The 24,996-nt window shown below is 38.0% G+C and overlaps 2 protein-coding genes across 2 annotated transcripts in view; one reads left to right on the forward strand and one right to left on the reverse strand.

The window, feature by feature from the left end:
* Positions 1-23,459, reverse strand: part of TIMP4 (TIMP metallopeptidase inhibitor 4) — a 29,425-nt gene extending 5,966 nt beyond the window's left edge. Inside the window, exons 1-2 of the mRNA XM_054838019.1 lie at positions 23,132-23,459; positions 4,149-4,246 (exon numbers count right to left, since the gene is read on the reverse strand). Of these exons, the coding sequence (XP_054693994.1) occupies positions 4,149-4,246; positions 23,132-23,261 (228 nt within the window). The 5' untranslated portion in view covers positions 23,262-23,459. The remainder of the gene's footprint in view (positions 1-4,148; positions 4,247-23,131) is intronic.
* SYN2 (synapsin II) overlaps positions 1-24,996 on the forward strand; it is a 186,827-nt gene that overhangs the window by 105,255 nt on the left and 56,576 nt on the right. The window lies entirely within an intron of this gene.

Here is a 24,996-nt window from a genome sequence, read left to right on the forward strand (position 1 = left end):
GAGTCTGGTATGCCAGCCCCATGTAAAAGTTCTCAGACAGATGGCCACGTGAGGAAGCAGGAGTTGGCTGGATGCGTGTTGTGGAGCATCTGCCTGGTTGCTAGCCCAGACGCTTAAATCTGCCTTGTTCAGGGTGTGGGTACTAGGCGTAGATGTCTAGTACATAGTAACTACGTGACCTATGCAGGTATCCTCTGATGTGAGTTCTCTCTGCATTCAGAAACCTGTGGTTGGGCTACAATGTGTAGTAGGGTACAACTTTTAATATCTCATCACCTGATCTAAATTAACTTGAGGCTTTATGCAGATAACACAAATTGATTTAGCTATTTAAAAAAAAAAAAAGGAATATCCATGGCAACTGATAATGGAGATCTAGTTAATATTTAAATGAGTTTGGTGTTTATTTTGTTGGGTTTTTTTGAAATTACAGCCTGACCGATCGGGTTTTGACCTAGATATTTGTTAAAGCATTTCTCAATATTATAATCTTCAGTTTAACTCAGTAAATAATATTTGATCTTCTCAATCATACTCTCTCATCTCCTAAAAGTGTGGATACTTCCACACTGTAAAGGGATGAGATGGCTTGATTCCATTCTGTACTGTGGTATGGCCCGTTTACATTGAGGGTCTGGGCAGTAGGGTGAGGGAGCGGGGGAATAGCGAGAGGTGAGCCTGATGCTGAAGTCTGTGTTGGCGCTGCCCGGGCCTTCTGACGTGTGTAACCGAGAGCAGCACACGGCTATTGCTTTAACATTTTAGAATACTTTTTTCAAAGACCGTTTGCATTACTTTCACTGTCTCAGGCATGTTCTTGTAATAATAATTCCATTCTTCCATCTTTGTTATTCTCTAGGCCTTTTCAACTATAACATGGCTTATTTTCTTAGCTTTACATAGTGATTAATATCTAGCTTTAAAACGGCACGCATTGTTGTAAAGCGTAGATACTGTTGTATTTAGCTCAAATGCCTCCTCGTATTCCCACTGTGAGGGGAGCCCACCCCCTCATAAAAGAAGTCTGATTCTTTCTGTGGATTTCCCCCTATACCGCTTGTGTGGAAAATACTTTGATATTTTGCTTATTCAAGTTTAATTTGGTAAAATGTGTTGATTTCACGTATGACAGTAATATCTTGAGCCTTACTTCACTATGAGAATATAGGACAAAGTGTCACAAAAGCTAATGGCACTGTTTTAATATGTAGCTGCCTCCTCAGAGTAAGTGTGGATGACCCAGTCAATAACAATATTATGAAGACAAATATTCAATTGCATATAAATCACGTATTTTCTTCTCTCTTTAGTATAATGCTGTAAATATTGCAATAAGAGAGCAGTAATTGAAAAAACATACGGTTTCTTAACATGCCAAGCCATATATATAAGATGAGTGAACCCCATCATTATTCTTTTTTTTTATTTCTGAAAATGAACAGCAAAATCATATTTAATATTTTGCCCCAAAAAACCAATGTTTTAATGCTATACCTAATGCAATGGATTTAAAGTAACAGAAATATAGTTTTTGTAGCAGGAGTAGCATAAACCAGCCACACTAATGTTACATGTCAAACAGCCCAGAGTAATATAAAAGAGAAACAGCAGCATTGTGCTGAATTCACAGTTGCAGTAAAATGTGACCTCTATAGATTCCGTGTTTCTTTCCCAAGAGGGGAGACGAATTGCTGAGAGAAGAGGGAATACGTGTGTGGCTTGAAAAGTATTCACCAAAACTAATACTGAGTTGATAATGGTGTTTTAGTTTGGTAGATCCTACAGCTCAAAAGAGATGACTAGAGAGTCTATTCTTACGTTCTATGTTAAATAAAGTGAATTCTTAGCATGTCCCCCCCAAGCCAGTGAATGTTTATGCACAGGGTTGGCCAGAACCACGTGATCAGTGCCATCTGACGTTACAAAGACTGTCAGTTCATCATAACTGCAGGTCATCCAGTTTGCAATATGAGAAATCGGTCTGTAAGCACTCAAGAGAAGAAAGACTATACTAGTGAAAAGGTAATATTCTACCATTTGACGTGCACTGTTGATTTAGATTCTGTTAAATGTTATCATCTGAGGGAAATAGTAAGAAATGGTGATATCAAGTTATTGCTCTGGACAACCAACTTCTCAGTTATTCAGGAAACTGAGATACACAGATGATGTCACTGATCCATGAGGCTCAGTTTTAGGATCTCTGACAAGCTGTTAATGTGATGTTATTAGTCTGTGGATTGTCCTGCTCTGTTGAGCATACATCACTCTCTGTCAGTTCCTGTATGATTTACCAGGCACAGCCAAAGTTGCCTTTCTGGATTTATTTCAGTGCCACACCGAGTTTACTAGCCATCCCACAAAAGATTTTGGCAGTTTACAGAAGCGCCTGTTGGCTTGCCCACTCTGTGTGCTGGAGATTTCGAAGAAAAATCCTTCCATTGAGTTTGTTAGAGGTCCCAAGGCAGCTGAGCAGCCTGCATGCCAGGGTGGAAGCCTCAGCTCTTGCCTCTTCTTAATGCACTTCTGGCCAGAAGTAAGAATTTGAAGAGTGGGACTATTATGACCCATTTGTCTTTAGTCTGAGCTTGTATGCAATGATGTAGAGCATCTTTCCTTAGAGAATAAATCTCTCTGGTTTGTCCAGTCCTAGCTGACTTGCCTTCTGCAGCTTAGTGGAATTAAATTAAGATCTCTTACTGATGCCTGAGTTTTGAATAGGCCCCCACTTACAAAAATTTGGGAGAAACTCCAAAGCAGCTCCAATAAAGGAATGTATTTCAGGGATTTCACTGTGCTTTTACCGAAGAACGGGATTATAGACTGAAAATAATAACACAGACTAGACTTCTCATTCTTTTTTGTGCTGAAGTGTAAGATGATTTGCATTTCTGTGAAGTTACTGAAGTGCTGCAGGGTAGCAACCCAAACTTAAAGTGCTAATGGGAGGAAAGAGAATTGCTCTGGTATTTATATACTTATTTCTGTAAAGAAACATTTGAAAATATCCTTAGTAGTTTATGAATCATAGACAGAAAGTGGCAGATGGTGAAGAGTTTTGGGATTTGTTTTAGCATGGCGAAAAGAATGGGCTTGTTGAAATAGCTATAAAACCTTAACAGAAGTCATGTGTGATAACTATCCTTGTGAATATTTTGAGGTATTCTTGTTTACCATAATTTTTTCTTAGTAAAACTCTTGTGAAGTTATCTACTGATAAAATTTGAAGGATTGAATTTTTTTTGAAAGCATGTAGCTGTTCATAATGCCTACTTAGGTGTTCCTAGTAAATATAATAATAAAAGTCAATACAAATAATACAAAATAATATTCCATGAAAAATGAGAGATAAAACCACCTAGAAAACTTCAAACAAACCAAACAAAAATCCCCACACTAACACATTTTAATTGAAAGAGCCTACCTATCTTTTGTGTATTCCAGAAACAGGTAGATCATGATCTTTTTCACATCAGTGAGAGTTTGATGACTTGAATGGGCTCAAGATGTCTTCTTAAAGTGCATTAATGAATATGTCTCCTTATTGGAGCCGAACAAATAATGGAAAAATCCCATGAGATTCGGAATGATTGTATTTTTGGGTGCTCCCATGTGGTGTTTGCTTTCCTAGCAACATTCGTACAAATTAATTTTTGTGTCTGTGGAGATCAGGGAAGGTCTCCTGTTTCTGCAAATATCCCTATGCACTTATGAACAAAGGTCCTTGCTATTGCAGCTGGAAATGCTTTACTCTGTTTATAAAGTTTACATCATCCAGTCAGGGAGTTGCGATACCATAATTCAACGTAGGTGATCAAGTCTCCACCAGAAACAGCACGTGTATTGAACACCATTCATAGATTGAAGTATGTTTTCATAACGACTTCATAAAGCAATTGTGAATAACAAAAATTTTCATCAAAATACAGTTATTTAGCAAGCAACTCAGGAATGTCGGAACAGTTTTTTCTTTTTTCTTTTTTCTCTTTTTTTATCCCTACTTTGATTTATTCTGCGCAGTTCACCTGGGTCTAACCGTGGAGGCAGCTTGGAGCCTTTTCCAGCTTAAAGCATTTAGGGGCTAAATTGTAGTCATATACATAGGTTATCAGCATTGAACTTCAAAATAGCTAAGTGATTCCATGTACCTTTATTTGTTTGATTTCATACCGGATCATTTTGTGGGTATCAAGAGGATCATCACTGGCAGGAACCACCTTTTCACTGGATATTTTTGCTCGAATCACTGTAACAGAGAAAAAAAAATTAAATGCAAATAAGCATATGCTTAATTTTACAAGCAATAGCAAAAATTATATTGATAGATTTTAACACTGTTTTTATACTTCAGCCAGAAGTAGATCTTAAGGCTTGTTACTATAAGAACATTAGATTAACTCCTGAAAATAAAAATAAGTGGGCTGCCTATGATATAAATCTGAATTTCCATGAATCTGGAAGTCCGAATTAAGTTACCACTAGTCTTGACAAAAACTGTCGATCAAAGTCTTTGTTAGACTTGAATCCCCTAAAATTTTATAAAACACCCATCATTATAATCAGAGAGCAAAGGAAAGGGACACCTCTGTTGATGACAGAAGAGTTGTTCATCAATTAAATAGACTTGAAATGAACGCTCCGAAAGACTGTGTCAGACAAGATGAAAGCATCAATTTTATGCATGAAATCAGAAGACAAGAAGAGAATAGTCTTTCATTCACTTTTCTGAGACCACAGTTTTTTGCATTTTTCTTAACACACCACGTCTTAGTTGTATAAACCTGTATAAATTAATTACTCCTCCTTTTGACACATTTTCTTTATTTCCTATTTTTTAAACAAGGAAAGTATGAGATTTTATGAAAGAAGAAATGATTTATTTTCCTATCTGTTTGAGGCATCTCTCCTGTATATGCTGTTTAAGATATACCAGGACTATTAGGTAAAGAGAATGACAGGATTATAAGAATACGGTATATGGCCAAAATTTCTCTGGGGACTTCCATGCCCCAAAAGTATCTAGAGTCTTGTTTTTGCTCGGTTCTGGATGGCTGCTATTACAGCTCCTCTGCAGATGTAGTGCTTGTTAGAACAAACAATCTGTATCTGCACGGAGAGATACTGGCAAAGGCCGGAGCAATCAGCAGTCGAACCCCACTTCAACTGTAAATCCAGTTCGCCATTGGGCAGAAATGGATCTGTGCGAGGAGAGTATTCTTCAGTACGAGGGCAACTCTGACACCTTCTTTTTTATTTTGTTTTATTTTTCATGATGGAAGGAACCATGCTGTCAAAATTCGTATGAAACAGGCATGACGTTTCATAGAGTAAGTTAGGTTCAAAGGAGCCTCTGAAGGTCTAGTCCAGCCTCTTGCTCAACTTGAATCAGGATGCTGAGGGCTCTGTCCAGCTGAGTTTTGAGTATCTCTGAGGATGGAGATTCTGTGGCCTCCCTCAGCCCCTGTTCCAGGGTTTGACCACTCTTACAGTGAAATCCTCATACTTCCCGTTCACTGAAAAAAATACTGAGCTGATGCAGAGAAAGATCTGTTGGCATCAAAATCATGCTTTTCCCAAAAAAAGTTTCTTTGATATGTTGGCCTCTAAACATCATATCTAAAGAAAAGGAATAAGAAACCCAGATGGTAATTTTCCTTACAGGCAAATAGAGGTCATTCCCATCTAATAATGGGCAATTCTCATTTCCTCACTTATTAGCAGAGCAAACTAGATGTAATAATCAACATGATGCAGATGCCTACAGCTTCAAAGCTTGAGTCCTCTATCTTTTGGCACACTGCTCCCTCCTCTCAAGCCATCGAAACTCTTTTAAAGGAGCATTTCAGCCGCATGTGTCGGATTGGAAGGAAAGAGTTCTTTTAAGTAAGAACAGCAAATTCCTCATTTCAAATGGTAAGTGGCAGCATCTCTTTAATCATCTGCAGATGTGTTACGTTCCCACAAATTAACAGTACTTCTTAAGTGCTTTGATCTAATTCCAGATAAAAAGTGTTGTGGATTGTGTGTACTATACTGCTGGAAAGGTCAAATTAGAATCATGTTGTTTTGTTTTGTGTTGCTTTCCTTTGCATCATTACTTCCTAAAAAAAGGTTTTCTCATTAAAGAGTTCATTCAATATAGAAGGTAAGGGGTGAGACAAGAGTTAGGTGCTAGCTCCATTGTTTTCGTAAGGCCATCACATGGTTTATATGCAGGAAATCTTTTCCTGCCTACTCAATGCAAACATTTGTAGGATAATTAAAACTACTTTTCCCCTTGTGTTTAATGTTGAAACATTACTCATTTTCATATTTTTATTAAATTCTGCTTGTTAACACTGAGAGGAGCATTACAGATGATCAGTGATAGCTCAAAGGGCCTCCATGGAGTTATGCAAGGCTGAAAGTATAACATTTTGGGATTTGTCATTAAGAGATCTTTGTCTGGGTGTGTAGAAGAAAATGAAAACGATTTTTATGCTCTGTGTGTTTCGTTCATTTGTTTGTGTAAGAGAAAGCTTCCAGATGGCGAAGGAAGACCAAATTGAGATTTTTTTTAATTATTTTTTTAACGACAAGAAAGTTTTATTGTTACAGGATGTCTAAATCTTTAGTTATTTGGGTTTTACTTTTCTGTTCTCCTGAAACCAGATTCAAACGCACACAGATCTTTTTGGGCCTTTTAATCCATCTTGTTTTTCTTTTTTTCCGTGCTCTATTATTTTTTTTCAATCAGTGTCGTCTAGCTGTCTCCTAAAACCTCTTATTCATGTGGTTGCTTCTGTTTTTAACCACAAGCACTTCCTGATGTCGCATTCCTGGGCCCAGCCATCTCGCTCTCTTCGGCCGTGGTTCAGAGGGTGGTTAGAACTTCAGATTCCTCCTAGTCTGCACTTCTTTTCAAGAAATGGTTTCAAGTATAGCATGGCTGGCTTGGTTTCTTCTCTCTTTGACTGAGAACAACCTCTGGTTGTTTAGTGTAATAATGGCATTTTAGCTGTCAGGCAGTTATTGGTTCCTTATGAGGAATTTGCATATATGAAATACATATGCATAGCCTTCATATTCCAACGCCAGTAATCCAGTCTGCCTCAAATTCGTTCTGCGTTAATAATATATACTGTTTTTCAAGAGACATTCACTCTAATATTTCAGTAGTGGGATGCAGCATTTCTGTGGGACTTGTATTTTGTAACTCATGGTACTTTTATAAAATTTAAACTTTTATCCCCACTTTGTAGCTTCATAACTCAGCTTGGCTATTGGACATTCATTATCAGAAATGTGTTAAGAACAGTTTCATTCCTTGTTTCCTGAAGAATAATAACCATCTCCCATTTCTACAACGCAAGGTAATTTTGAACTGGGTAAAGGGCAGAACCTACTGAGTATAACATCGGATATATTTGTGTTTATACAGTCAGGAGAAAAGTGTTAAGTTTTATACAATACAAAAGTGTTTATATAGAACAAGAGTAGAACGTTAGGCATTAACTGCATCTTTCCCAAACCTGGGTGAATTCTCTCTGAAATTAGCTACACTAATTATTTACCTGTAAATAAACCGTACTGTCACCTTGTATATTACTGATTTTTATGATCATGAGGACCTACTTATACTAGGGGCTTTTTTAAAAAGAAATTCACTGCTATTAGATTAATTTTACTGCACTACAATGACATATGCAATGGAATATGACCATCTTTTTCACAGAAGAGGAGCCACAAAGAATTGAGCAGTATACTGAAGGCCCCCTAACAAGACATAGATACAGATGGAATTAGAATAAAGTAAATCCTTGCGCCTTGACCACTGAAATACATATGTTCCCTAAAAGTTGTATCTTTTTGGACTCTGAGGTATTTCTAAGGCATTAACAAAGGGAATGCCGTTCAATGAAGAATTACTCTCCTTGTTACAAGTTAGTATTCTTAAATAATATATTATTTATGATACTGCTTTATGTAGTCTTATTGTACTTATTCAAGATGATGCTATTTAGCCTATGGGTCACAGTACTATTGTTTGAAGACAGGCAGCTTTATCAACTTTATTACTCCTTCAAAAAGGAAAACAAATTGGAGTTTAATCTCCAGATTAACTTTATTATTCTAAGAAATAGGAGGTAAGGCAGAACATAAAAACTGACAAATAAATCAGATCTTTTTTCCCCCCAGTATCTGTTAAATATCAGCAACTATACAATGAAAAATACTTACATAGGAAAATAGTTAAGGTATTACTGGACATAAGAACAAGAAATCATAATTGCTTATGTGCATTCTTATTTTAAATATATAAACCTAAAAATAAAATTTACGTAAAAATACAAATATTGCTAAGAAGAGTATAAATTTAAAGATGGACAGATAGGGAGGCAGAAACTTGGAGCTTTGAAAATCTCTTTTGTCATCTGCTTGGACTCTAAAAACACTCAAGGCACATCCCGAACAAAGTTGTCAGGTGTGTTAAGATCACAGTACTATGAGAAATACAGACTCCTGTTAAACTCTTGTTTTACTTAAGTTGGGTTCAGTTCAGTATTTTTGTTTCTGGGGCATGATTTCTATCAGAAGAAAAATATTGCACTGTCTTCTAGAATTAAAAGAGATTTATAGATTATTATCACCACGATAGATGCATCCAGTTTGAAATATTAGCTGCACTGGAGTTTCAATTGTATCAGTGATAAACTATGTAATACCTACAATTTGTAAATGACTTTATTTTTGTTTAGGGAGTGCACCTTAAAGCAGAACTCCATAGTTAATGAGCTCCAGGCCTTCAGCAGCAGGTAGGCTAATGAATAGAAGGGCAAGGCTGTCTGGACTGGGATGCCTCAGCTGCTTTTTGTAACGAGAAGGGCTGCATCCTGTCCCTTAGCCTTGCAGTAGATTCTGAGGTCCATGAACAAAGCAGCGTGGTTCTGCATGCAGGGAAGCCGTAGTACTGGGACTGTGCCAGCCGTTTGTACTCCTGGTTTGCCCTGGGATTTATCTCCTTTTAGGCGCCTCTGAGGCCACTTGGGACGTTTAGAAATGGCACCTCCATCATTGACACTGCACCAAAAATAGCTACCTAAACTGCAAATTAAAATCTTTGGTTTCTTCTGCATCCTTTCTGCTGAATATTCTTGCTGCTTGGGGTAGAAAATAAGAATAAGTCCTGACACATCCAGAAAATTAGATCCCTTTATAGATTTGAGATCAGGACTAGGAGTAGAAACACCCTTCAAATAGGCATAGTGAGGAAGAATCCGTGTTTTGGTTGTAGCCTCCCGTTCACTTCAGACCAAGTTTACAGACTACAGCATAGCTATGTGAATAGAGATTTAATCTTTTTCACTTTTAACCAATCTTTCTCTCAAGAAATCAAGAAAGTTTATTTCATATCATACAAGTTTATAATCAGAATCAGCTTTGCTACAAAAACCTTGAAATGAGACTTAAAAAACTGTGTTGACAGGAAAATAAAGACAAGTTACTAAAAAGTTACCGACAAGGTTGCTAGAATGACTCATGCAGCTCTTTTTTTTCTTATATTTTATTGCCTCAGTTTAGCCCTTTCATTTAATTACCTATAATATGAGGCGTGATTTTTGAGCACTTATTTTTACCTGTCTCTTTAATGTCTGACACTTCGATCGAGCTGTTGCCAGATGCTATTGCTCTTCTGGGGACAAGGAATAAGTGGCACAGGGAGAGGGATCTAAATAAAAGTGGGTTGTTGTTAGGTGAATGGGTTGAGGACAGCATCCCAAATATTTATGGGAACAGGTAGAAGAAAGTATCCAAATGTGCAAAAATAGAAAACAAAAGTGTTTTTCTGAAATTACACGTCAGTCAGAGTACGCGGTATGAAATCTAGCAGAACTATGGGCACATAATACATAAGTACGTAATTTTGAAGGCCCCTGTGTGCCGATGAACTTTATATATATAAATGTGTCTTTTCACCAAAATGAAAACATTCACAATAGGCAGCGGTTTCTGCTCACCCTTCTACTGTAAGATTACTTAAAACTCCTGTCTGTCTGTCTGTCAGACCTGTTTTTCCTCTGAGGGGCGTTAGCTTCAACTTGCTGGATAAATGCCTCGGGGTCCTGCAGGATCCCACCCGCAGTATGGCTCAAGGGGAAATGCCACAGTGACAACTGCAGGAGCCCAGCCGCAGAGACCTTGAGTTTATTCAAAACTTGATGTTTCAATTAAAAAATTCTTCTTGTCCAAAAGTCTTGTTGATTTTGTTTTTTATAATTTTTTTTGGGGGGTGGGGTTTTTTATCAAGACCCTATATATAGAGTCTTTTTTCTCAATAGAGATTAATGAAAGAGGTTTGCTCTTCTGGATTTTTGCCTCAGTGCAGACACTTTTGTGAGATCCAACGCTATTTTATACATCCAGAGGAAGTAAACACCACTACTACAGAAATTCAGTAATTCTTAGTTGCTGGTGTTCCTGCGCTGTAGCAGTTCTGCTGTTCTGCTCATAGGCTACAGAAAACACGGTTGGCGTGTAACAGTGGCTGTGGTGCGACTTGGGTTTATACGCTCACTGAAAGAACATGCAGGAGAACAGGGTCCAAGTTGTTTGTTTGGAGCTGTGGGGGTCAATTTTCTAGGTCCAGCAATCTGAAATAATTGCACAGTAAACCAGGGAACAACTGGGATGGCTCTGGGCTTTGCAGGGCTGAAATGGCTGTTTCTGGTCCCGGGATGATGTGCCTGTATGACTTCCAGGCACGTACTTTTTCCTTCATTCTGAGCTCTCCATTCTTCCTTCTGAATAGCGGAGAAGGGAAGGGCATTTGATGAACCATTTGTAAAACTACATTTATACTCTTTTTGTATTTATGCTCCTTTTGTAACCCCCACTATGAAATGGGGGTTATCTGCCTACTTGGGTGTATCAAAACAGAAATTCATAGTAAATCCTCAGTTTACCTGGTGGTAATTCCTACTGGTGCTAATACAGCTTTACACCATCTGATAAAGATATGCCTGTCTGTTTTTAATTGAGACTCCTCATTTAAATTAACTATAAATGGCTTTCTTAAATTTATATGCCTTTATTTGTTTTGCAGTATCATAAGGGAAACTTCCAGAATTGATGAATTAACTAACCAATGACATAATAGTGATGACTTTCCTTTGAATATCGGGATAAACCACTTTGAAATAACTATAGACTGCAGTACAGCGTTGGTAGTGCCACAGGTTACATTACAGCCAGAACAAACTAAGCCAAGTGTTGTCTGTTAACAAACGTTTGCAAAAAAAGGACAGGTGATTATTGTCGGAGTGTTTACCTATAGGATTAAGAAACAAAGGGGTTTATTAGCACCCTGTTACCCTTTCCCTGTTCATGATCAGCACAAACCAGGACCACCCCCTCCTTGTAGTATACAAGTATTAAAATACTTTGTATTCTGTAAGAGAGGAATGGGGGGAAATCTGGTAATGACATTTTCAGCAGTGCCCATCGTCAGTTTTGGAGGTGAGTTAATTCAGCGGATTCAGTATGAGACTGGAGAGGAGAGGAAGCATGAAATCACAGAAGGGACTGGAATTCTTTCCTCGCTAGAACCAAAGAGCTGCCCCAGGTGGAATTTCTGTGTGCAGAGTAGTTGGCCAGCGTACACGATTGCAGGTCAGCTTTGGTTCCAGTTTAAATCAGGCATCTATCTGTAACTGGCCGAGAATGGAAACGTGAACAACTGGAAAGCAAACTAACTAAAAGTTTGTGAGCAGAACAGGCATCTACTGTATTCACCTGAACTCAAATTATGGTAAAATAATGCTGGGAGTCTCAGAGAAATGCCTTGAAGTCTGAAGATAAAGTACAGACACAGTATTTCATTTACCTTCTTTGGGTCTAGATGCTATAGATACTATACCCAGTATATTATGGTACAATCTTACAAACCTTGTAAGACCTTCTTGTCTCTTGAAGAAGAATACTGACGAGTAAAACTATCAAGGCTGCAGAGGAACCCAAGATGACAGTTTTGAATACATAGGTTCCATGAGTACAGAGATATGACCAAAAAAAAATTAAATTTATTCTTTAGATTGGAAACTAGACATTTGGTATGCTTAACTTTTCTTGTGGAGAGGGAAAGGAGTCAGCAGGCACGGAGAATAATCTTAGCCTCAAAAAGAAGGAGGAATCCGCACCGAATTTGTCACAACTGGCAAAGATTAATGAACCCACTTTAAAGCAGTACTGCACAGGATAGAAATAGAATAGATAGTTTGGAGAGAATTCTAAATGAAATAATGTGTTTTGGATGCTGATTTATATTGCTTACAAAACGTCTAATACATACAAGAGGTTGTAAAAGTCTTACTCCATACTTTAGAGCAGCTGTCCCATGTACAGCATTACAGCTTTCCCTATGCAACTTTGCCATATTTTTAACTAAACATGCTAAATTGTTCAGTTATGTAACAGATTTAATCACCACATTTGCTTATTGTAAGGCTTTGCGTTTCACCAATGACGAAAACAAATTAACTTGCTTAAATATTCATGTAAGATGTATTCATATATCTGTATATAGAAAAGACTATAATTTCTCAAAACACATATGAAAGGAAGAAAGAAATATTAGCAATACAAAAGGAGCATCGTAACTTTGGCTTAAACTCACAGGTATCGCTAATGCTGCCAAAAGAAGGCAATTTAGCCAAAAGAAGGCAAAAGTTGTAGATTGATTAACATTATTTTAATGTTTTAGAATAAGTAATTAAATACCTAACATGTAGGTTTACATACACTCTGACATTTTTAAAGCAGATTATTTTTGAGACTTAGAAATCATTTTTAGGAGAAAGATTTTTTTTTTCTTACATTTGTGATTCAGTATTTGATTTGCATGTGTTAGCTTCCAAAAGAATTAGCAACAACGCTCTCTGTTATCTGAATTCTCTGAAGAAGAGAGGTATGAAATACAGTAGATGCGTCTGTACTGTATATAGGTGCTTGAGCATTCACATATTATTCCCTTAGTAAGCGAATACGTGTTTCCATTGATATGGTAAGTAGTGGTGGAAATCTGTGCGTATGTTACATAGGTCACTTGGAGCAGGGATCACGTCTGCTGCGTTTTAATGAAACAAAGTAATGAGTAATACTATCAAGTGCCAGTATCATGAGAGTAATGTTACGGCTTACTAAGTGCCCTTAACCTGAAAGGTTTAAGACCTTTTCAAAGCGAGTCCCTTAACAGCAAATATTCTGGTTTCTCTGTTCATGCTGAAGGATTTCCCAACTATAGTCTCATAAAAGTGCAATTATTTTTTATCCTCTTCCCATTTATAATTTGCTTCATTTTTCTCTGCTCTGAGTACAGAAAAAGGCTCTGCTAGTTCTGTAACTCCATTTCATATCTTTAGAGTTGAGATAATCTGTACTGCATGCAAAAAGGTCTGTACTGCGTTTCAAAAACTACTCTAGTTTTTATTGCTTCAGTTTCAATTTGGAGACATGTAAATCCCTATCCTTCCTTACAATAAACAACCTGAGTTAAACTCCTAGGCAACTTGAACTTTTGCAAATTGACTCAAATTTATTGGTGATCTTTCCGAATCTGGTTGTTATGAATTTACTGGAACACTGAAAGGGCTTCATCTTCTGTTCATTATTGTACTAATTTTTAACTTCTTTAAGGAAAAATTGGGCATCCATGTGGTTTAGGTTCCATCCTTTTAATGCAAAATATGTCTGTTTCATTCTGTTCTTCTGTTCTATATTATATATATATTTATGGTTTACAATGGCCATAATTCTTTCTATATCAAGCAATTCCCATCAACTAGAGACCACTTCTGCCATGGGTGTCCAAATGCTTTACCATCAATTCGGTTTGTTGTTGTTTTGGTTTTGGGGGGTTTTTTTAATCAAAACTTGCCAGCCACCATCATCACCTCTGAAAAATAGTTTCAGAGTATTCACATACTTTTTTCTTCTTATACAGAAGATTCCAGATCTTGAGGGGGGTGTGGGGGGGAGATTGGAAGTTGAGTCTAGGTACTGAATGAAAACTGATGCATCTTGTCAAAATGGTTCGTGTAGTCTTTGTGGGCAATCAGAGATGACTCCTAGGTTCCCACAGGAGTGCTGCCGAATTATTGACGATATTAACAGTTTGGTGATGAGGTTGATAGAGCAATACACTGCTGTGAGAATAAATCTGGCAAATCTCTCTGATGTCTGATGTTGTGGCAGTCATACAGTGCAGGTGTTCCACGCAGTTTTTGCTTTTGATGCTTATAAGATAAAGATGACTGCAGCCATTCTTTTGCGGTGTTGATTTCTGATGTATTATGCAAGCTTTGAATTGTTCCAGACTTCAATAGGGAGATAGATGATTACTTCAGGATAGCTGCTGCAATACTAGATCATCCTTATTCTTTTGGGAGTGGAAACCTAACATTAAACCCCTATACTTTTTTTTTTCCTCTTGTGAGAACCGAGCAAGATGCTATTGAATGATCTTTAAACAGCTGAAAAAGAACAAATGTGTTTAGCAAACAGCTCATCTGTCAATTTATCTTTCAGCAAGACAGATCAGCAAACAGCAGTTTCATTTCCAAACTGTAACCCCACTCAGATGTTTGAAGCTGTCGTACTAGTTTAATTCCAGATATAAACAGAATGTAGCAGCAGCAGCAAAACTGGCCCAAGACTGAGTGAATCTGAAAAAGTCTTTTCCTCTGGGTTTGCAGGATGGATTTCTTAACTGTAAGTCTGCATTGTTACTATTCACTCTTCCTCCACAGCTCCTAGGCCCAAAGTCAAGGAATCTTTAGTTCATAGGATGTTTATGCTAGTTAGGATGTAAAGACAATTTTATTTTTCCTGCTTTGTATTTTAGTTTTCTGATATTCCGTCAATAAATGCTTGTAGCCATCTGTAGAATAACTAAATCAGCGGCACAGTAATTAACTGAACCACACTTTCTGGAATCAGAAAAATAGTGGAACTTAGTGGACTATTGGGACACAAGTGTTTTGGATCTGTAACCACAGAGCTTGTTGAAGAACGTAACTGTTAACAATAGCAGGCTTTTTTTATTGTTTTTTTTTTTTCTGGAAAGCAATATATGGAAGAGCATCACCTAGTCTTGGCGGTGCTTCCAGCTGTGTGAGAAGGAGGTAAGTGTGGTGAGATAACCATCGTATCTGTAACTGAAAAATCAAATCCTTATGGTAAAGTTTCATCACTCAGGCTAAAAAACTCCATGGGAATTTCTGAAGGGGAAGATTAGTTTAAAGCAAGCATTGGGGCAGACCTAAATTCTACTAACCCAACACAAAATAAAAAATAAGGAGAAAGAGATGGTGGCTAGACCTGCATACTGCACTTTGAAGGGAAGGGTCACAAAGGCATTGGAAAAGGTTTAACGTGTCGATCAGTACGGGTCCCTCTACACAATTAATAAGAGTCACTGTGCAAATGTTTTAGTTACACAAGACAACAGTGTGAGACCTTTCTTTTCTAGGTGATAAATTAGGATATTTCATCATTCACTGTTATTCAAGGCATTTTTATTCAGAGGGAATTACTGCATTCCAACAACTCACCTTCTTGAAAATCCCATGAATACTTCTGAAGTCGATAAAGCAGATACCAAGGATTATTTTGTCATCATTTCATACAGATATCAATTTGCACTGTATTATTTTTCAACGTAAATGCTTTGCAGAATTTGGTTACTCTTTTTGTTTTATGAACACAAAACTGCTAGTCTGCATCCAAAATGCATTTCCATTTGAGGCTTTCAGAACGTAGGAGGCCTATATTTAAGCTCATTAGGACTCTCAGGTAGGTCAGGGGTTTGTGAATCTCTGTGTGTTTTTGGCTCGGGATGCAAAAATTCCTTGTGTTGAAGGCAAGAGTTGATTGGGTTTGGCTTTCTTGTTAAACCAGAAGATTATGCAGTTTGATTTTTTTTTTTTTTTTAATTAGAAGAATACATTCAATTTATGAGAGTGAGGTTTTAAAATCTAGATTTTATAAAGTTTCAAATAGAAGAGGTGAGTGCATTTTTAACAGAGCTGTGGTATTCTTTTAACTTAAATATTACCTAAAAAATAGCATGATTTCCTAATGTTGTTCAAGGTCGGTTTTATTTTTCTGCACTGTTTTTACAGCTGCTACTCATGTTACCAGAAATATTTCTCTCTACTTCACAAGCCTCAAATACCACATCATTTGACTAGTAATCAACATCTGCCTAATTTCAGCTGAAGAATAACACTCTCTTTATACTCCAAAGTCTGTAGAACAACATACATAATGTTATTGTAGATTTCCATTCATAGCTGCATGCCCCGTCCTCCGTGCGGAAGAAACCCCACATTATTGAGATACTTTTTAATGAGAAAGTGAGGGATTAAAGTTGGTAGATTAATAGGATTAAGAGTTTGGCAGTCTTTCATGTTCTGTGTTTTATATTACTGAATCTTGTTTCTAAGCTTGCATTTTGTTTTCCACACAGCGTGTGTAGAATGTTGTTTGTGAAATCCTGGGGCTTTAGTTTATTAGCACTATAATATGCTTTTAAATAAAAGTAACACAGTTCCTGATTTTCTTATCCTGCACTTTACTCAGCAATGAGTCAGTGTTACTGAGTTACTTCTAAATCAGGCAACTGGCATAATTCTTCCGAGATGTCATTTTACTACACAATACTCAGCTCTGGCTTTTTTCACTAAAGCTGAATTATTTTATGGTTGTCAACTGTGTTCTAATTGACAGGAGTCTTGTGCTCAGTGGATTTGTCTCCTTAAAATTCTGTCCTGTTGTCCCGTTTCGTGGTGTCACCTCATTTTACAGCTACAACTTTTAAGCTGTTGGGAATACTGCCATGAAAAAGTTCAACAGGTAAAGGAAAGGAGAGTGACTGCATTTTTCCAGACTGAGCCCCATTTTCATGCTTAAATGGCAGGGTTCTGAAGAATAGTAATTACAGAAGATTGGAAATTATTTTTCAGAGTTGCATGATATTGGCAATGCAATTTAAGTCTTACGTTCAGAACTGAAAAGCAAGTTAAGAAACTAACTGGACATGGAATTTTGAAGTTCTCCAGACGTTTGCTCCTGTCTTAAAACCTGAAGTAGATGTAGGGTTATTTGTAGATCTTACTCAATACTTCCTATTCCCAAGCAGGAAATTGAGTCTTCATCCTAGGAAGCTGTTTCACTAACATTTTATTCAATGTTAGCTGGAAATGGAAGGACTCGGACTGCTATTGCCATAGCAGCACTCCAACAATTCATTGAACGTGAATACTCAAGTGCTTTATCGAACGGTCAGCAAAGACAGGTACAAATTGCCTACAGGTACTTAGGCATCAACAGCACCGCAGTCATTCCTTGCATTTTTGAAAGCATTTAGAAGTTTCAGGCTGCGATGCCAAGAAATTTGTGTGTACTGCAATTATAACATAATTGTAATTTGCAGGCATTTGTACCAGTGATGGGCCTTTGCGGGGTTGCAGATAGGTTTTCCTGTGTTACGAGTTTCACTCTAAGTGCATCAGTAGCTACTTTAAGCTAAGTAACTTCCTAGGATTTATGTTGTCTAGGGTTTTCTAAATTTTATTTGAAAATGCCATTAATGTGTATGAGAGTATGCATAACATACAAGTAAGAAAAAATAGTATGTAATCTTTCATACTTACAGAAGTAAAGGAACGTATCCCCTTTGTATAACTGACTTTGTAGGGCATTGTACAGCCAAAATAGGTGAAAGGTGGTTTTGGTATTTCTGTCATTTACAGGTCTGTTGAAACAGGAGTTAAGGCTACAATGTCTATTTCTCAATAATTTTTGTTAATGAACTTAATATTAGTCATGTAACAAAAAGCGGACATAGGGAAGAGTATGACTTTCAATGATTCCTATATGCCAACGCTGTTTTCTGAACACTTGTGGGACTCTGTTGAGCATAGGACTGGAATTCAGCTTGTCTCAGCCGCTTGCTGAGGGCATGAGGGTAAGAGAATGACCTCATTTTCAGCACCTCTGCATTAAACCTACTAAATATGAATAACAGCACTTTTGAGATTAGTATAATTTCTAGCTGGTTTTAAGATGATTCATTGGTTAATATAATTAGGGCTCTGCAAATATTGTTCTGGCAGCGTACTCTTTCAATGGCACTAATACGGTCTTGCAACTTCTTTTTCGTAATAATTCTTGCAAGAAACATGCTCAGGTGCTCTGCTTTGCCTCTTGTTTGAGAGAGAACTAGAACAGCAAAAGCCCAGTACATTGTTTCTGTATTGAATTCAGAATCCTTGGAGTAGAAACTCAGCTTTCATTTCTGTGTGGGACCCCTGAGACAGGATGGCTGCATAATCCTTTCCAGTCAGTGAGAAGTTACTCTAGCAGTACACCTAGGCAAGAGTCGGGATTCTTTTATGCAACTCTGTTGAAACCCTCGTAGAAGACTTAAGGTCTGTTGCATCCCAGTCTTTAATGGTCTTCTGCTACGCGGTATGGTTACTATTGTTTGTGTCAACACTGTACTCCCACACACATGAAGGTTAATTAGACAGCTGCTTAATTTTGTGTCAAAACTCCCGCTGAAGGTGCTCATCAACCTCAACAGGCAGGTAATCAGGGTCTGTGTAATCATGCTGCTCACAGTGAGTAGGCTCTGTGAGTAGGTTAAGAATATGGTGAGTACATACAACGTTAATATAGTAAGAATGAAATACAAAGTCTGCTTTAATTTCACTGTTCACCTTTTCTCCCCTAACTTGGAAGAAGTCCTGTCTACATTTCTAATACATTTTCCAATGCTGATTTTTCCCCATCAGGCAAAGTTACTCCCCACTCTAATAACGTACAAATTAATCCATTCCCATATAAAACTAGATATTATATTGCAGAGAGGCAAAATCATGGGACACTGAGCCGTGAAAGTTTTAATATGAGGTTCAATAATAAAGAAATAGCATATTGTAATTTTATCCCAGAGGAGCTAACTTTGAAAACTTAATTCTGGTGTATTTAAATGAAATTTTTACTGTTACTTTTAAATGTGATTAAAATTTAATATATCATCTGGCACATCTTTACAATGTCTGATCTTGGTGATCTTATGAGATTTTAACAGGCTGAAAATGCTGCCAAGCTCCAGCTGTAAAGCTGCCATCATATTTCGATATGTGCCACTCGTCTCCAAAGCTATGGAACTATTCTCCCAAGCTATATAATATATATTTTTTGTACTCAAGATCTGTTAGTCATTTCTGTTGGAGTGTGGTGCTCAATATTCAGTAAAAATATAATTTTCAATATATGTTTAAGAAGAAACAACCCTCAGGCACTTTAAATCAGAAAGAATACATCTAACTTTAAAGATAGCGTACTGGTGTTACATAGCTAAGAAATGAAAATATTTACATATTTGTCCTACTGTCCAAAAAATAACCTTGCGTATGCCTAAGGGGGGAAAAACCAGCATGAATTAAAAGTGGCAGACTTGGAAAGGAATCAGTCCTCTCCACATACACCATTTCTCTCTACAGATTGTCTAATTTGATGTGAACATTGGGTTAGAATTGAGTCCAGGAAGACTGAAGTCAGTGGCAAAAAGGGCAATCTCTTGACACTATCTGATAAACTCTATTGCGCCCACGGTTTCTCTCCAAAAAAGCCATTATCAGAGGAATTTTCTTGTATCGGCTTGAAACTGTGGTGCCTCGCTACTGCACTTGAAATGTTAAACAGCACATCCTCATCACGTTTCATTGCTGTAAGGAGAAAGCCTCCCGGGTTCTTTGGTGGGGGGTCCGCCCTGACAGCTAGCAGTGCGGTGCAAGGAACGGCTATTCCATAAACCTCCCTTCTCCACCTCCAGTGACAGTCCCGTTCAGAAGCGCAGGCGTCCGTGGGGTCAGAGGGCATTCGGCACACGTGAGGAGGGCCTCGGCACCAGTTAGAAGAACACAAAAGGAATGCATCTCCCTTTTTTTATAAAGGGTGTGTATCTTCATGGTGCTAGGCACCGCCTACTGATGAGGATTTATCTTTCATTGAAGTGAAATTTAAAACTACTGAGAAGTTTGTGAAAGCTGCTCAAATTTGTACAAAATCACACCTCTCAAGGCTGAGGGGGGAGATCAACAACGGCGGGACTGGCACGGCACTCTGGCAGGATTACTACCCATCATTTCTGTCCGTCCTGCGGCGTACAACCGCCTGACACATGCAGGGCTCGTCACCCGTTCCTCGTTTTAGTTTTAGCCAGCACCTTGCAGCACCAGCAGCGCTGTCTTACTCTCAGTCTGTCAGAAAGCCTGTTATTTCTATCAAGCTACTCAGGTTGTGTGGTAGCTCTGGGTATTTAGAAAGAGAGTAAAGCCACAAAAGCCTCCTGACAATAGAAGACAAAGTGTCACAGCACTAATCATGTGAACAAAAGTTAAAGTGAAAAGAGCTTGTCCCAGACTTAATTAATTTCTCTGCTTGTTTTTTTTTTCTTGGGTATCTCATATATATGCTGAGGTTTCTGAGTGGCTTCACACATTCAGTTAGTGGCTCAAGTAATGTCTGTTGATTCAACCCCCTCCACCTCCATTTTCACGCCACCCAAATCACAAGTGATCCTAAAGGAAATTAGAAATGTTCCAGATATATAGTGAAAATGAGAAAGCAGTAGCTGAAGTCCATGTAGTGGTTGGCAGCTCTACGAGCAAGACTGAGACTTGGTCTCAGTTTTTACTTTACTGCAGAATTTAAAGGCAGGGCATGGTTGGTTTTTGGTTGGTGTTTTTTTTTTTTTTTAACAAGCTGTGCTAGGGTTTTATTCTGCAAGGAAATACTTGAATGTGTTTGTGGGTAGAGAGATGGATGAACTTAAAAATAACTGAAAAAAATTGAATAGTCTCAGCAAATAGCTGGATTAGCATTCAACTCCCACAGATTTTGGTAGCTGAAGAGCTGTCCCTTTCTCTTGTTTATCAATATTTTGGAAGTCTCAAAACATTGAAGTACAAATCTTCAATTTAATCTTCTTAAATCTTTAAAAATACTATCTCAAAGTACGGTGATGTTAGCAGGAGAAGTTTGAGGTATGCTACTGGGTGGGATACTCGCTGGCACGGCCTGGGTTTCCCAGCCCCTGCTAAGAACCAGCCGGCCCTAAGGACGCAGGTGGGGCTTCCAACCCGCTCTGCTCAAAGCGAAGCAGAGCTGCGGGGGCATGGCCGGGATCCCCAGGGGACGGTGCTGCGTCCAGGGCTCCGGCCTCCTGCTGCCCCCTCCCCGGGGCAGCCCCAGGCCACGGCCTTCCTGCCTGCGTGCCGGGTGAAAAACCAGAGTGCTGGCATCGGGGACCCCGGGGCTGTCTGTGCCAGGCTGGGTAGTGGAGTTTTCTCTTAGGCGGGGCGGGCGCTCCGCTGCTCTTCTCCCGCTCCTTTAAAGTGATTTGGCTCTGCTTATGCAAGATGTTGTGGCCAAAGCAAATTATATACTTAGAGCAGGTTTTATATCTACATATATGCAAATGCAGATCTAAAAATATGTATACACATATTTATATGAATGACTACCTACACGTCTCTATCATTTTATCAGTTTAAAATAGCATTTCTACATATTATAAATATTAAACAAAGGGATCCTTGATATAAACATTCCTTAGCCAAAAGGTACAGTTTACTTAAATAGGAATATTTATAGAAGCGAGAGCTTGAGCGTCGAGTCTAAATATAAAGTAGTTTTATTTTGCAGTCTTCAGTATTTAAATATAAATAACAAGTAGCATACATCTACCATTTGTAAAAGGTATCTAGGAATGGAATAAATCTTAACATATGTAAGAAGACTGGCCAGAACGGCTTCCCTAAGGAAGATGGCTCATAATGAGTATTTTGAGTTTCCTCTATACTGTGAAATTGTTTCTTTAGAAAAATGTCTACATTAAGTCTGTTGAAAAACTGTCACTTATGTATAAGAAAGCAGCAGACTAATACAGTTAAATGTACACATACACGGTTAAACTCCTGGCAGCACAACTTCTGTTTTCTTTCACACCTCAAACAACCCCAAGTTTGTAACGCCTGGTGTAGGTAACTTAATGAAAAAGGTTGCTTAACACAACCAGATTAAAAAACAATTTAACTGATGGCCACAAACAGAGCTTAGAGTTTGTCATGGCTACAAAGATTTTCTGTCAGGGTATAAAAGCAATTAATCAGTATGCAGAAGGTATTGCCTGCCCCATAGAGATGCTAATTTTGTGACACTTTGGAAACTCATGTTCTACATTTACTGTTCACACTAGATGGAAGCTAACCAGCCTTAGCTTGAGCTAATGAAATCGAAAGGCTGCAAAATGTCACATTTTCTTGTCCCCATGCAGTCTAATTTTGAGATCTGTAGTTTCTTTCTGTAAGTTGTTTGACAACCAGAGTGCTGACTGAATATCAGGAAACACAATTGTCCTAAAGACTGGGAAGTTATATTTATACAGAATTGCTGTAGCCAGTTTGTCTGCAGAAAATAAAGGGCCTGTCGGTTTTCTGCTCCAGTATTTTTGGAAAATGACAAAAAAACCCCACAACCAATTAAAGAAAGTGTAGTAGAGCAGAACAAAGATCAAGTGTTTCAACATGTTATCACTGGGGACTTTTATTTGGGGCGTTGTTTTGTTTGGGTTATTTTTTCCCAAAAATGCTATAAAAAATATCTATGTGCATAGTTTACACCTAGCAGACATATTTAGAGAGCATATTCTGTTACAGATACTGTTAACAGTAGCCATTTGAAAGTTCAGGTATACTTCCCTGCTTACTCTTAAGTTAGGACCTAATATAGAAACTGTTCCTGTTTAAAAAAAAAAAAAAAAAAAGGCACTAAATAATACAGCAATTTCAACAATTTGTAACCACAAAATGTTCTGGAAAAACAAGAAAAGCAGAACAGCTACTACCATTTTTTCCCCCATAGCCCTCCCTGCAGTCATTTTCTTTTAAAATCCTTAGAGAGACTAAGCCACCTGGTTAAACATACTCCTCTAGAGCTGTACAAAATCCCAGCCCAGCCCTTGGAGTAGCTCCATTTGATTTCCTACCGTCCGAGCTAAAAGCACGCGGCGGTTCTGACTCACCTAAAGCCGAGTCGCAGATGAGCTGCTGCGGATGAGCAGGGGCACAGCTGCACGCCTCCACCAGCTCCTCAATTCTGTGGGTCAGAAGTAGAAGCACTGAAAACAACAAGGTACTCGGTACAGGATTCATGTTGCCTTAAGCACAGCTTAATCGCTCAGCCAAGAGAAAGTGCTTTCTTACGGGTGGCTTTATAGCTAAACTTCCTAAGAGCTATCTGATTTCTTCCGCATGCAGTTCAATTTCGACAGACTCGGATGGTTTAGGAAAGCCCTCTAATGCTCGCTCTGAGTATACGCTTATGTTAACGGACTTCTAATTTCCCTGACATAGGACCCTCTTATTTATGGCCCCGACAGTAACTCCTAACTCCGCCTTCCTTTAAGGAAAAAGCACATCATTGGTGACAGTTATTGTACCAGCAGAGAGGTTACCTTGGTAAGCATTGCAATGTTGCTGTTATGAGTCAGTAGAACTATTAATAATCAAAAGCTTTTACAAAAAACATCTTTTACAAGTATCTGAAGCTGATTTTATGATCTTTAGCAGAAGAAAGATTTTATCTTTTTCTAGCAAATTTCCCTCCAGCTTGAATTTAAAAACTAGTTCTGCTACCACCTTCTCTGTTTTGGTCAAGTAAACAAAGCTGTCCTTTTTTTAAGCTCTCCTTTCATTTGCAGTCCCTGATCTTCCCCTGCACTTCTCTGCATTTTCTTGAAATGACGTCCCTGTTTGCAGGCCGGACAGAACTTCATTCATGAAAAGGCAATGTTTCAATGCTCTATTTGTGAGCCTTCAACAATTGGTAGTTACAAGGAATAATGAATTAAAAAGAAAAGCGGCGATATAAGGCATTTTTTTACTATTTCATCACAGATTTAATTTAAAATAACAAGGAAAAATATACCAATGGTGTATGTTGGAGGCACGGCTCTTGCTCTGCATTCCTTATTCATGTAAGCCCTAATCAACACAGATCTGTATCTGTATTTTCTGGCTCATGTTATACATGGAACACAGACATAAGTACAAGAGTTTGGAAATCTTTTTTGACTTCAGATCTTTTGTTGCTGTAAAGATCTGGATATGTGCACACCCTCTTTTTATAAAGAAGTTTTTTCATGAGGGAGCAACGTAAGGTTTGATTAGAGAGTAATAAAATACGTATGTACACAGGACAGAACTGCTTAAAGGATTGCATATTTTGTCACTTCACAAGTCAAGCTTAAGAATTGAAAATTCATTAACATAATTCGAACCATTTCATTCCAGACTCGAAAATGTATTTTCTTGGGGTTTAGGTGTACACAAAGTAGCTTGTTATCTTTATATAGATGCATACATGTTTCACAACACCAAATTTTAGTTTTGAACAGTAAGAGGTCAGTTATACAACTATTAGTGCTCTGATTATTTTTTTTTCTTCCCCACCCCCCAAAAAACTCCATCTGTTAAAAAAACCCAAAACAAACCCCACAAATATTCAGAATTATTAGAATTGGGTCTCATTTTCTGATTTTAGATCTACTTCAAAACCAAGCCAGGAACATTGCACACTATGTCCTGCTTTAGTTCAAACAGCCATACTTTGATTTTTATTTTTTCAAGCTGAAGTTTTGGCTTCAAATCCATAGGGTTGGATCCAAGTCTAGGACTAACATTTAAAAATAATATGGACCTGTTAACATCTCTGCTCTTACCTGGAGGAAGCTTACTTCTTTCAGGAAGCTTTTCATGTGAGTGAAAAGATAAAAAAGATGTGAGGCTGAAACCTTACACAGGAAGTTCAAGCTACAAGGCGGCCGCAAACCCCCCCCCAAGCAGGTATTTTAATGGCCTCTGTGGTCCGTAGTTCCAGGACTATTGA

The sequence above is a fragment of the Grus americana genome, chromosome 11 (genome assembly GCF_028858705.1).
Source record: "Grus americana isolate bGruAme1 chromosome 11, bGruAme1.mat, whole genome shotgun sequence".
NCBI classification, from domain to species: Eukaryota; Metazoa; Chordata; class Aves; order Gruiformes; family Gruidae; genus Grus; species Grus americana.